Source organism: Procambarus clarkii, chromosome 50 (genome assembly GCF_040958095.1).
Source record: "Procambarus clarkii isolate CNS0578487 chromosome 50, FALCON_Pclarkii_2.0, whole genome shotgun sequence".
NCBI classification, from domain to species: Eukaryota; Metazoa; Arthropoda; class Malacostraca; order Decapoda; family Cambaridae; genus Procambarus; species Procambarus clarkii.
In genome coordinates, this window is record NC_091199.1 from 16,773,147 (window position 1) to 16,785,859 (window position 12,713).

At 49.7% G+C, this 12,713-nt stretch overlaps 1 protein-coding gene across 1 annotated transcript in view; it reads right to left on the reverse strand.

Moving 5' to 3' along the window:
* The window catches only part of LOC138351621 (glutamate receptor ionotropic, delta-2-like), a 149,623-nt gene that overhangs the window by 118,878 nt on the left and 18,032 nt on the right, over positions 1–12,713 (reverse strand). Inside the window, exons 3-4 of the mRNA XM_069303615.1 lie at positions 4,604–4,705; positions 2,384–2,460 (exon numbers count right to left, since the gene is read on the reverse strand). Coding sequence (XP_069159716.1) covers positions 2,384–2,460; positions 4,604–4,705 — 179 coding nt within the window. The remainder of the gene's footprint in view (positions 1–2,383; positions 2,461–4,603; positions 4,706–12,713) is intronic.

The window sequence follows — 12,713 nt, forward strand, 5'->3', positions numbered from 1 at the left end:
GATACAGTGCAAGGATTTCAGGTAATTTATCCTTAGTAATAAGATAGGTTGCCATATCATACAGCGTGAGCTTAGATTTATCTCTAAAAGGCTCAATTTTACTACAATCCAAGATATAGTGTTCGAGTGTGTGTCCCTGTCTTTGTCCACACACTTTACACTTTACTTCATCTAGATCCCTATACAACCCGAACTGCCAGAGATACTTGTAGCCAAGTCTTATACGAGCTGTGACAACGTCTGTTAGTCTACTAACTATGTTACTTGCCCCATACACATGTTTTACTTCACACATTTCATTTTGATAAACAATGGCCCTACTAGTTCCAGTTTGCACTGTTCTACTTTCTTCAAATTCATCCCGGAGTTCTCGTCTAATGACACTTTTAAGGGACCTATTTGATAACTCAAGATTCCGTTCAACACTGTCTTCATTTACTGCAGCCTTAGTAAGGGCTTCAACTTTGTCATGTTCCTGCAGGCCAATGTGAGAAGGACTCCACAACATTTTTATATTCACCCTCTTGCTAAGTATTCTTATATATCTATGTCTGGCTTCTGAGACAAGCACGTTATTGCTGGATTACAAACTGTTTATTGCTCGTAGTGAGGAAAGGGAGTCGGAAATAATTGGTCATTATTATGTGGTATAATTGTGAAATAATTGGAAGGTCAATACAATGTGTTACCCTGTCAAGAAGGTCATTATAATGTGTTACCCTGTCAAGAAGGTCATTATAATGTGTTACCCTGTCAAGAAGGTCATTATAATGTGTTACCCTGTCAAAAAGGTCATTATAATGTGTTACCCTGTCAAGGTCATTATAATGTGTTACCCTGTCAAAAAGGCCATTATAATGTGTTACCCTGTCAAGAAGGTCAATACAATGTGTTACCCTGTCAAGAAGGTCATTATAATGTGTTACCCTGTCAAGAAGGTCATTATAATGTGTTACCCTGTCAAGAAGGTCATTATAATGTGTTACCCTGTCAAGAAGGCCATTATAATGTGTTACCCTGTCAAAAAGGTCATTATAATGTGTTACCCTGTCAAGAAGGTCAATACAATGTGTTACCCTGTCAAGAAGGTCATTATAATGTGTTACCCTGTCAAAAAGGTCATTATAATGTGTTACCCTGTCAAGGTCATTATAATGTGTTACCCTGTCAAAAAGGCCATTATAATGTGTTACCGTCAACGACCACCTACCGTCAACGACCACCTACCGTCAACGACCACCTACCGTCAACGACCACCTACCATCAACGACCTCCTACCATCAACGACCACCTACCGTCAACGACCACCTACCGTCAACGACCACCTACCATCAACGACCACCTACCGTCAACGACCACCTACCGTCAACGACCACCTACCATCAACGACCACCTACCATCAACGACCACCTACCGTCAACGACCACCTACCGTCAACGACCACCTACCATCAACGACCACCTACCGTCAACGACCACCTACCGTCAACGACCACCTACCGTCAACGACCACCTACCATCAACGACCACCTACCATCAACGACCACCTACCATCAACGACCATCTACCATCAACGACCACCTACCGTCAACGACCACCTACCGTCAACGACCACCTACCATCAACGACAACCTACCGTCAACGACCACCTACCGTCAACGACCACCTACCGTCAACGACCACCTACCATCAACGACCACCTACCATCAACGACCACCTACCATCAACGGCCACCTACCATCAACGACCACCTACCATCAACGACCACCTACCGTCAACGACCACCTACCATCAACGACCACCTACCATCAACGACCACCTACCGTCAACGACCACCTACCATCAACGACCACCTACCATCAACGACCACCTACCGTCAACGACCACCTACCATCAACGACCACCTACCATCAACGACCACCTACCGTCAACGACCACCTACCATCAACGACCACCTACCATCAACGACCACCTACCATCAACGACCACCTACCGTCAACGACCACCTGCCGTCAACGACCACCTACCATCAACGACCACCTACCATCAACGACCACCTACCGTCAACGACCACCTACCGTCAACGACCACCTACTATCAACGACCACCTACCGTCAACGACCACCTACCATCAACGACCACCTACCATCAACGACCACCTACCGTCAACGACCACCTACCGTCAACGACCACCTACTATCAACGACCACCTACCGTCAACGACCACCTACCATCAACGACCACCTACCATCAACGACCACCTACCATCAACGACCACCTACCATCAACTACCACCTACCGTCAACGACCACCTACTATCAACGACCACCTACTATCAACGACCGCCTACCATCAACGACCACCTACCATCAACGACCACCTACCTCACAGAGTTGTCGACGTGGATGAAGAATGAGAGAATGGTGTAGCCGCCCTCATCTCTCCTCACAGCCATAGATACCTGCAATGTTTTGCCCTCATGATGAGGATAGTCGTGCCCTCATGATGAGGAGAGTCGTGCCCTCATGATGAGGAGAGTCGTGCCCTCATGATGAGGAGAGTCGTGCCCTCATGATGAGGAGAGTCGTGCCCTCATGATGAGGAGAGTCGTGCCCTCATGATGAGGAGAGTCGTGCCCTCATGATGAGGAGAGTCGTGCCCTCATGATGAGGAGAGTCGTGCCCTCATGATGAGGAGAGTCGTGCCCTCATGATGAGGAGAGTCGTGCCCTCATGATGAGGAGAGTCGTGCCCTCATGATGAGGAGAGTCGTGCCCTCATGATGAGGAGAGTCGTGCCCTCATGATGAGGAGAGTCGTGCCCTCATGATGAGGAGAGTCGTGCCCTCATGATGAGGAGAGTCGTGCCCTCATGATGAGGAGAGTCGTGCCCTCATGATGAGGAGAGTCTTGCCCTCATGATGAGGAGAGTCGTGCCCTCATGATGAGGAGAGTCGTGCCCTCATGATGAGGAGAGTCGTGCCCTCATGATGAGGAGAGTCGTGCCCTCATGATGAGGATAGTCGTGCCCTCATGATGAGGAGAGTCGTGCCCTCATGATGAGGAGAGTCGTGCCCTCATGATGAGGAGAGTCGTGCCCTCATGATGAGGAGAGTCGTGCCCTCATGATGAGGAGAGTCGTGCCCTCATGATGAGGAGAGTCGTGCCCTCATGATGAGGAGAGTCGTGCCCTCATGATGAGGAGAGTCGTGCCCTCATGATGAGGAGAGTCTTGCCCTCATGATGAGGAGAGTCTTGCCCTCATGATGAGGAGAGTCTTGCCCTCATGATGAGGAGAGTCGTGCCCTCATGATGAGGAGAGTCGTGCCCTCATGATGAGGAGAGTCGTGCCCTCATGATGAGGAGAGTCACTGAAGTGTTAATTGTGTCTCTTTTTCTCTCTCTCTCCCCCTCTCATCCTCTCCCTCTCTCATCCTCTCCCCCTCTCATCCTCTCCCCCTCTCATCCTCTCCCCCTCTCAACCTCTCCCCTTCTCATCCTCTCCCCCTCTCATCCTCTCCCTCTCATCCTCTCCCCCTCTCATCCTCTCCCCCTCTCATCCTCTCCCCCTCTCATCCTCTCCCCTTCTCATCCTCTCCCTCTCATCCTCTCCCCCTCTCATCCTCTCCCCTTCTCATCCTCCCCCTCTCATCCTCTCCCCCTCTCATCCTCTCCCCCTCTCATCCTCTCCCCCTCTCATCCTCTCCCCTTCTCATCCTCTCCCCCTCTCATCCTCTCCCCCTCTCATCCTCTCCCCTTCTCATCCTCTCCCCCTCTCATCCTCTCCCTCTCTCATCCTCTCCCCCTCTCATCCTCTCCCCTTCTCATCATCTCCCTCTCATCCTCTCCCCCTCTCATCCTCTCCCCTTCTCATCCTCTCCCCCCTCTCATCCTCTCCCTCTCTCATCCTCTCCCCCTCTCATCCTCTCCCTCTCATCCTCTCCCCCTCTCATCCTCTCCCCCTCTCATCCTCTCTCCCTCTCATCCTCTCCCCCTCTCATCCTCTCCCCCTCTCATCCTTTCCCCCTCTCATCCTCTCCCCCTCTCATTACCTCCCTCTCTCATCCTTTCCCCTTCTCATCCTCTCCCCCTCTCATCCTCTCCCCCTCTCATCCTCTCCCCCTCTCATCCTCTCCCTCTCATCCTCTCCCCCTCTCATCCTCTCCCCCTCTCATCCTCTCCCCCTCTCATCCTCTCCCCCTCATCCTCTCCCCCTCTCATCCTCTCCCCCTCTCATCCTCTCCCCCTCTCATCCTTTCCCCTTCTCATCCTCTCCCCCCTCTCATCCTCTCCCTCTCATCCTCTCCCCCTCTCATCCTCTCCCTCTCATCCTCTCCCCCTCTCATCCTCTCCCCCTCTCCCTCTCATCCCCTCTCCCTCTCATCCTCTCATCCTCTCCCCCTCTCATCCTCTCATCCTCTCCCCCTCTCATCCTCTTATCCTCTCATCCTCTCTCTTTCATCCTCTCTCACTCTCATCCTCTCTCACTCTCATCCTCTCTCCCTCTCATCCTCTGTCTCTCTCTCCCTCTCTTACCTTCTCCCTCTCCCTCTCTCTCATTCTCTCTCCCTCTCTCTCATTCTCTCTCACTCTCTCACTCACTCACCTGCGATCCCTCTCTAAGAGAATCCTGGATGATTTGGGTGATATCTTTTTCCAGGATGATCAACCAGTGAATGGTGGTGGACTCCCAGGACCGCTGTCTCACCTGGGAAGGAAATGTCACCTGGTTAAGAGGTCTGAGTGTTGAGTAAGGGCAGAAGACGATAAAGACCCAACACTAAGACCTGCGAGCACACCACAGTTTCCCAGCCCCTCCTCCAAATAGTACGTTTTAATACTAAGTGTAATAAGTACAATCCTGACTAGTAATAAGTACAATCCTGACTACCGGCGTAGTACATAAATACACTTAATCGCCAGAATCGCACTAAAATATTGTGAATATTAGAGTTTACCTGAAAAGCTGCAGTACCACTGCATGGGAGCCGGTCGGCCGAGCGGACAGCACGCGGGACTTGTGATCCTGTGGTCCTGGGTTCGATCCCAGGCGCCGGCGAGGAACAATGGGGAGAGTTTCTTTCACCCTATGCCCCTGTTACCTAGCAGTAAAATAGGTACCTGGGTGTTAGTCAGCTGTCACGGGCTGCTTCCTGAGGGTGGAGGCCTGGTCGAGGACCGGGCCGCGGGGTCACTAAAAAGCCCCGAAATCATCTCAAGATAACCTCAAGATAACCACGACCTAACCTAACCTTAGTGTAGAGGACAAGTATTTTATTGCTTGTGGTGATGCTAGTAGCAATGATGATCACTGCAAAAACCTAACCAGAGGAAACAACCTCAGCAGCAGTACAATTCTGTAGGGAACACAATGATGTAAACACATTGAAGGCAAATTCTGCTGCAGCAGCTGCTTTGCCTACTGCAAAACTAATAACATATAATAAAGGAATCAAGATCCATACTTGAGGGTTGCATGATCAAGGTTCCCAGAGATGTTTTATCACAAAGAAACTTGCAGATGATCTGCACCTTGAGACTGTACAAACAGTCACCCTAAATATTTCTGGATTTTTGACCAACACAAGTCACCAAGAATACATAGTGGTAAAATTCCTAGTTCGTCTAGGGAAATGTATAAGGCCAGTGTATGCAATTGTTGTGGAATCAATGCCAACAGACCTACAAGTTATTGGCCTCGGTGCCACAGCAAGATTCCTTAAACAAAAAGGAATTATTTTAGCAGATCCCCAGATAAACTCTGGCAACATAACAGACATTGACATCCTTATGGGTACTGATTACTACCATAAATTTATCTTGGGGAAACATAAAACATTAGGAATGTATTTGTTAACATCTGTAGGACGGAAGTTACTGTCTGGGCCAGTACTACGCTTTGAGACAAAAACTCCAGTAGAACAGAATCATTTTGAAACTTATAGTAGCATAACTAAGCCAAGAACAATCACCCCTAGAAATCAGTCACATGATTGATGACAGACTGGAGTTAGTCCATGAACTGTGGAGTCCAGATACCATAAGAAATCTTCCTGAACCTTTAACCCCTCCCTATCTGGCCCGTTAGCGCCGTGAGGGGGCTTGGTGGTCGGCTGCCGGAGTGTGATGCTCCATGGGCCATGGGACAGTCCTCTGTCCTTTTGTAGCCTTATGTTCCTGCTGCTGTCTTCTCCAATTGGGCCAGATCGCTTTTCCTTTTCCCTTTGTTTCGTTTTTCTTCCGCCTCTTCTCCTCTCTACTTGTCATTTCCTGCCGACCTTTTGGTAGTTTTGATTATTCTTTTGGACTTCTTCTGTTTTGTTGCCCGGGTGTTTGAAGAGGCATACTCTTGCGCCCGTAGAACTGTAGTACCCGACGCTGTGAGCGAGGGGACCCTTTTATTGTTAATCCTCCTTTCGTCACTGAACCCGATCTTGATGGACTGATGGTTCTTAAGGTGGCGTTTGTGAGGCGTATAATCACGACGCACCCCTAGGGGCCCCGGCATGATCGGTGATAGCTTCTTGTTGGGTGCCCTGCCTCTAATTATAGCTCCATGTTGGGTATGGGAGCACAATCGTGAATGAAAGTCCGACTCTCGTTTTATGTCAAATTCTGTTATTCTTATCCCTTCTCAGGCTCGTGGGGTGGGCAACCAAGCCTCCGAGTCGGACCGTGTTGAAAAACCAGGCTCTGTAGCCCCCGTTGCATTGGGACCTGACCTTGCTCCTCCTCTGACCCTCCTGACTGCTCCCCTCGGCTCCCCTCCTTCCTCTGTGGTTGTGTCGAGCCCCAAGTCCCCGGTAACCACCTCGTCCCCTGGCACGGCTCAGTTTCTAGTAGTGACTACTGCGCCTTTTAACCCCCCTCTCTCTCTCTCTCTGGGGGTTCTCACTGCCGTCCTCGCCACGGCCACAGTCGCTCAACTCCTTCCCGTACTGATGCGTTTCAAGCCTTGTTTAGTCCCACTTCGTGGGCCAAATACTTTGATCTCCTCTCTCTTTATTCTATGCCTCCGGACGATTTCTCACTCCATAGGCACCTTGTTGATTCAGTAGATGCATCTGTTACATTCCACCCCTTCCGTTTCGGTACACGTGTCATGGTTGCTGCTTCTCAGGATGCAGCCTCACCGCTTGGCCAACCCGTTCTCGCAAATTTAATAAGTCAATATTGACTTATTAGTTGTGTGCATAGGTGACATACTAAACATAATAGTTTCCCTTGAAAAGCTTCATAGAAAACACCGACCTTACCTAACCTACTTAGTATGTTAAAATAAGCATCTTATAGCTTCGTAATTACAATTGTTACTTAACCTATTATAGGTATAGGTTAGGTAATAATTGTAATTACGAAGCAATAAGATGCTTATCTTAACATACTAAGTAGGTTAGGTAAGGTCGGTGTTTTCTATGAAGCTTTTCAAGGGAAACTATTATGTTAAGTATGTCACCTATGCACATATTTAATAAGTCAATATTGACTTATTAAATTTGCGAGAACGGGTTGGCTTGGCTGCCTTGTCTTACCTTGGCGAGGACCCCTGTTCGGGTCTCCAAGAACGCTCGGTTAAATGCCAGTGTTGGCACTATTCTCCTCCTGCCCCATGTTGCAACCGGTGGTAGGAACCAACAGGCCTGCCAGGAAGATATTCGCCATATTCTCGAAGCCTAGAGCCATTCTGTCCTCCAGGTAGACACGTTTACTTGTCCCCTTCGTGGTCATCGCCGTCTGCCCCTTCGGGTTGTGAAGATTACCTTTGATGGTAGGACCCTTCCACCCTCTGTCATTCTTGCTGGTGCTAGGTGCTCTGTCCAGGAGTACATTCCCCTCTCCTCGGCTCTGTAAAAAGTGCTGGAGGTTTGGGCATGGTGCCCTCCGCTGCTCCGGTACTGTCTCTCTCTGTCCTATATGTGGGAACGCAGGTCACTCTAAGTCGGAGTGCTCTTCTTCCCAGGCTCGCTGCCTCAATTGCGGTGGGGCCTCCTTACCTTCTCCCGCGCGTGCATACATTATAAGCTTGAGGCAGCTGTCCTCAACTTGAGGCACCGAGAACGTTTGTCATTTCCTGAGGCGAGGCGCCAAGTTCGCCATCTCCCACCTTATGCTAACGTTTCTTATGCTCGCGTGTTGCGCTCTTCCTCTCCTCGTCCTTATCACCTTCCTCTGACACACAGCCGTTTCCAGGCCCAGACACGCCCACCGCCTCCTCCTCTGTTCCTTTGAGTTCTGTCCCGATGGGTCTCCCTCGTTGTCCTCTGGGGTTCCCTTCCTTCTGCCCAGTCTATCATGTCTCCTGTGTCTTCTTCCTCGTCTCCCTCCGATCCTCCTTCCCGTCCTTCTCCTCCGTCTATTGGCTCTCCACGCCGCCTGTCAGTGCGGGCTGATGTCCATTGCTCTCCCAACGGCCGTCGTGTTTGCTCTCGTTCTGCTTCTCCTGTTGAGATACTTGAATCTGTTGCCCAGTATGTTGTTGCTGGGACACCTGTCTCTTTGAGTCAGAAGCCTAAGCCTTCCTCCTCCCAGGTGGGTAAGAAGGCTTCACCGTCTTCCTCGCCCCCTACCTCTGACTCTCTCGCTCCATTCCCTCCCGTTTTGGTGGTTACGTCCCCTGTTCCTGCTATGGAGGTCTCTTTGGCCCCCGCTTTCCTCTCGGTTGCTGCCCTTGCTGAGGTGCACTCCCTGGTTTCTGCCCCTCCTGCTGCTGTCCTTGACCCTCGGTGGCCCCCCCCTCCTCTTCCTAAACCAGACCCTGCTCGGTCCTCCATCTTCCTTCCCTCCTTTACTCAGTTCACCCATGCCCCCTAACCCTGACTTCGCTGACCCTGATCCCTGATCCTGCGCTTCTTTAACGTGTTGTGTTCCCTTTTCACCTTTGTTTCTTCGTTGTTCTCTATTGCTGTCCTTTCTCTTCTCGTCGATGTCAATTCTTCAGTGGAACATTCGTGATTATTATGCCAATTTCCTTGAACATCAACATCTGATTTCGCGGTTTTCGCCCCTTTGTGTCTGTCTCCAGGAATCGATGCTTGGTGCTCGTCCTGATCACTTTCATTGCTATTCCTTTCTCTTCCCCCCCCCCCTCCAGCTGTTGCCGGGGCTCCTAACTCTTCTGCTCTGTTGATTCCCTCTGATGTTCCCTTTGTCCCCTTACTTTTTCCTTTACCTCTCCATTGCTCTGCTGCGCGTATCTCTGTGAGGAAATGGTACACGGTTTGTTCAATTTATCTCCCCCGAGTGTCCCACTTTCTCCTCCCGATCTGAAACACCTACTGGACTCCTTGCCGGAGCCTGTGCTCCTGCTGGGTGATTTCAATTGTCGTCATGCCTTTTGGGGTGATGTGCTGACAAACACTTGGGGTCACCTTCTTGAGCCATTCATCCTCTCTTCTTTCCTGTCTCTTCTGAATTCTGGTGAGCCCACTCATTTGGATTCTTGGACTTGCACCCTTTCCTGTCTTGATCTTTCTCTTTGCTTGTCGTCTCTTTAATTAGATTTCCCGTGGCAGGTTCTTGATGACCTCCATGGCAGTGACCATTTCCCCATCCTTGTTACCTTTTTCTCTTTTCACCCTCCCTCTCCTTCCCTAGGTGGCAGTTTGCTAAGGCAGACTGGAACCTATTTACCCCCTCAGTGTTGCTCTCTTTGACCTCTCCCTTCTACCTCTCCCTTGCTCTTTCCTCCTCTTTCTTGACACCATCTTCGACGCTGCCCTTCACTCTATTCCTCACTCTTCCTCTCGGGGTCCACGGAAGTGCGTTTCCTAGTGGAATGCAGACTGTGCTCGGGCTGTCCGCTGTAAGCGTGCAGCCTGGAAGAGACATCGCCGCTGGCAGACGACCGATTTTTTTCTTTTGTTTCGGAAGGCGAGTGCAGCGGGCCATCCGTACGGCTAAACGTAAATGTTGGATGTCTTATGTCTCCACCATTATGCCCAAAGCTCCTCTGCCACAGATCTGGAAGTGTATCCACAAGATAGCGGGTAAGTTCGTTCCCGATGTTTCGCCGGTCCTTCACCTCTGAGGTACTCTTGTGGCGGACCCGTTGCAGGTTGCTACCAAACTGGGTTCCCACTTTTCTTTTGTTAACACTGGTTCTCATCTTTCTCAATTTTCCGTCTTCGTAACCCTGTCCTTGAATCTCATCCTTTAGATTTCTGCACTCATCTTCGACTTCCCTATAACGATCCCTTATCTCTCTCTCCCTGAACTTAGGTCTGCCCTGGCCCTCTGTGGTTCTACATAATCGGATCTGGGAGTTGTTGTCAGTCCCTGATGACTGGCTCGACGCCGTTGTCCTCCCTGCTCACAAACCAGGGTCTCTGGGAACATCCCCTAAGGACTTTCGCCCTATTGCCCTCACAAGTTTTGTCTGCAAACTCTTTGAACGTATGGTTTACGTTCGTCTGATGTGGTTCTAAGAACACCATCACCTCCTCTCCCCTTCTCAATTTGGTTTCCGCAAGTGCCGCAGCACAACAGATGTCCTGGTGAACTTGGAGGTCTATATTCGTACTGCTTTTGCTGCGAAGACCTCTGTTGTTGCCGTCCTTTTTGACCAGGAAAAGGCTTACAACACCACTTGGCGATATCATATTCTGTCTCAAGTTCATTCTTTTGGCCTTCGTGGTCATCTCCCTCACTTTCTCCGCAGCTTCCTCTCTAGTCGTTCCTTTCGGGTGCGCCTTGGTACCGCTCTCTCTGCCTTTTTTCAACAATACGAAGGTGTGCCCCAGGGTAGTGTTCTGAGCACTATTCTTTTTCTGGTTGCCCTCAATGGTCTTCTTTTCTCTTTTCCTTCTGGCGTCTTCTCCACTCTCTATGTCGATGATCTTACCCTTTGCTGTCAGGGTGATGATTCACCTCTCCTTCGACACGGGCTTCAACTTGTGATTGATGCTGTGTCGTCTTGGGCCACCGATCGTGGCTTCAGGTTCTCTACATCTAAGACTTGTGCCAGGACTTTTACTCGGAGGCGTGTCGTTCTTCGTCCTTCTTTGTAGCTTTATGGTCCCCCCATTGTGTACAGGAATTCTGCTAATCTTTTGGGGTTGATTTTTGACATTCGTTTGTCTTGGTCGCCCCATATCTCTTACCTCTGAGTTGAATCCTCTAAGGCCCTTACCCTCCTTCAGGTGTTCTCCCATACTTCATGGAGAGCACATATACGCACTCTCCTTGCTTTATATTCCTCTCTCGTCCTGTCTAAACTCTATTATGGTTGCCCTGCTTACTCGTCTGCTTCTCCTTCTACCCTTCACTGTCTTGATGCTTTGCACCATACTGAGTTGCGCCTCAGTTCTGGTGCCTTTCGTTCGACTCCCGTCCTCAGCTAGTATGTTGACACTGGCTTCCTGTCTCTCCAGGACCGCCGTGATCGCCACTGTCTTCACAATCATCGGCTCCAACTGGCTCCGACCGAGGAGCCGGTCGGCCGAGCGGACAGCACGCTGGACTTGTGATCCTGTGGTCCCGGGTTCGATCCCGGGCGCCGGCGAGATACAATGGGCAGACTTTCTTTCACCCTATGCCCCTGTTACCTAGCAGTAAAATAGGTACCTAGGTGTTAGTCAGCTGACACGGGCTGCTTCCTGGAGGTGGAGGCCTGGTTGAATATCGGACTGCGAGGATACTAAAGCCCCGAAATCATCTCAAGATAATCTCAAGATAATCATGGGCGGTCCTTGCATCATCCTTCCTCTCGCCTCTGTCGTGCTTTAACTTTTGCCCCTCCTGTGGTTCCTGTTCCTCTTCACCAGCTCCCTCTTTCTGTCCGGTTATCTCGCTTACTGGATTCTCTTTCAGTTCGTATTTCTAATATTTCTCCTCGTGTTGTTCCTTCTTTGCCCCCGTGGAGGGTCCCCCTTCCGCAGTTTTGTACATTCTTAACCTGCATCACTAAAGCTTTTACCCCTCCTACAGATCTAAAACGCCTTTTCTTTGAGCACTTTTCTTCTCACTCCCGCTCCGTTTCCATCTTCACCGATGGGTCTAAGTCTGCAGACGGTGTACGCTACTCTGTTGTTTTTCCTGACTGCACTCATATGTGTCGCTTAGCTCCAGAGACTAGCATCTTCACAGTGGAACTTTATGCTATTCTCTATGCTCTTCGTCTCCTGCTTTCTCATTGTCAGTCTTCCTTTGTAGTTGTTGTTGACTCTCGTAGTGCCCTCATGGCTCTCGGGTCCTTTAATCCGGTTCATCCAGTGGTTGTCGAGATCCAGCATTGGCTGTTTCTTATTCACAGTAAATTTAAGTCAGTTGAGTTTTGTTGGGTTCCCAGCCATATTGGTGTTTCTTTAAATGAGCGTGAGGATGCTGCCGCCAGGGAATACACGGACACTTTTTGATATCGTTCACCTTATGCGTTTCTGTTCTCGTATTGGCATCCTTGGTGATATTTAGCGCCCTCTGATTATCCCACATATTTGATGGTGCTATATAACCTTCCTGGTTTGGTGCCTTCTTTTGATAATTACTTACTTACTTCCTGAACCTTTAAATAAGAGGAGGAAAGTTTAAAGTACCTTCATAAGGTTGATAATTAGCACTAGGGACCTCGATCGTTAGTTAATAGTAGTTGGCCAGAACAAAGTAAGTAAGTAATTATCAAAAGAAAGGCACCAAACCGGAAAAGCTATGTAGCACCATGAAATGTGTGGGATAATCAGAGGGCGCTAAATATCACCAAGGATGCCAATACGAGAACAGAA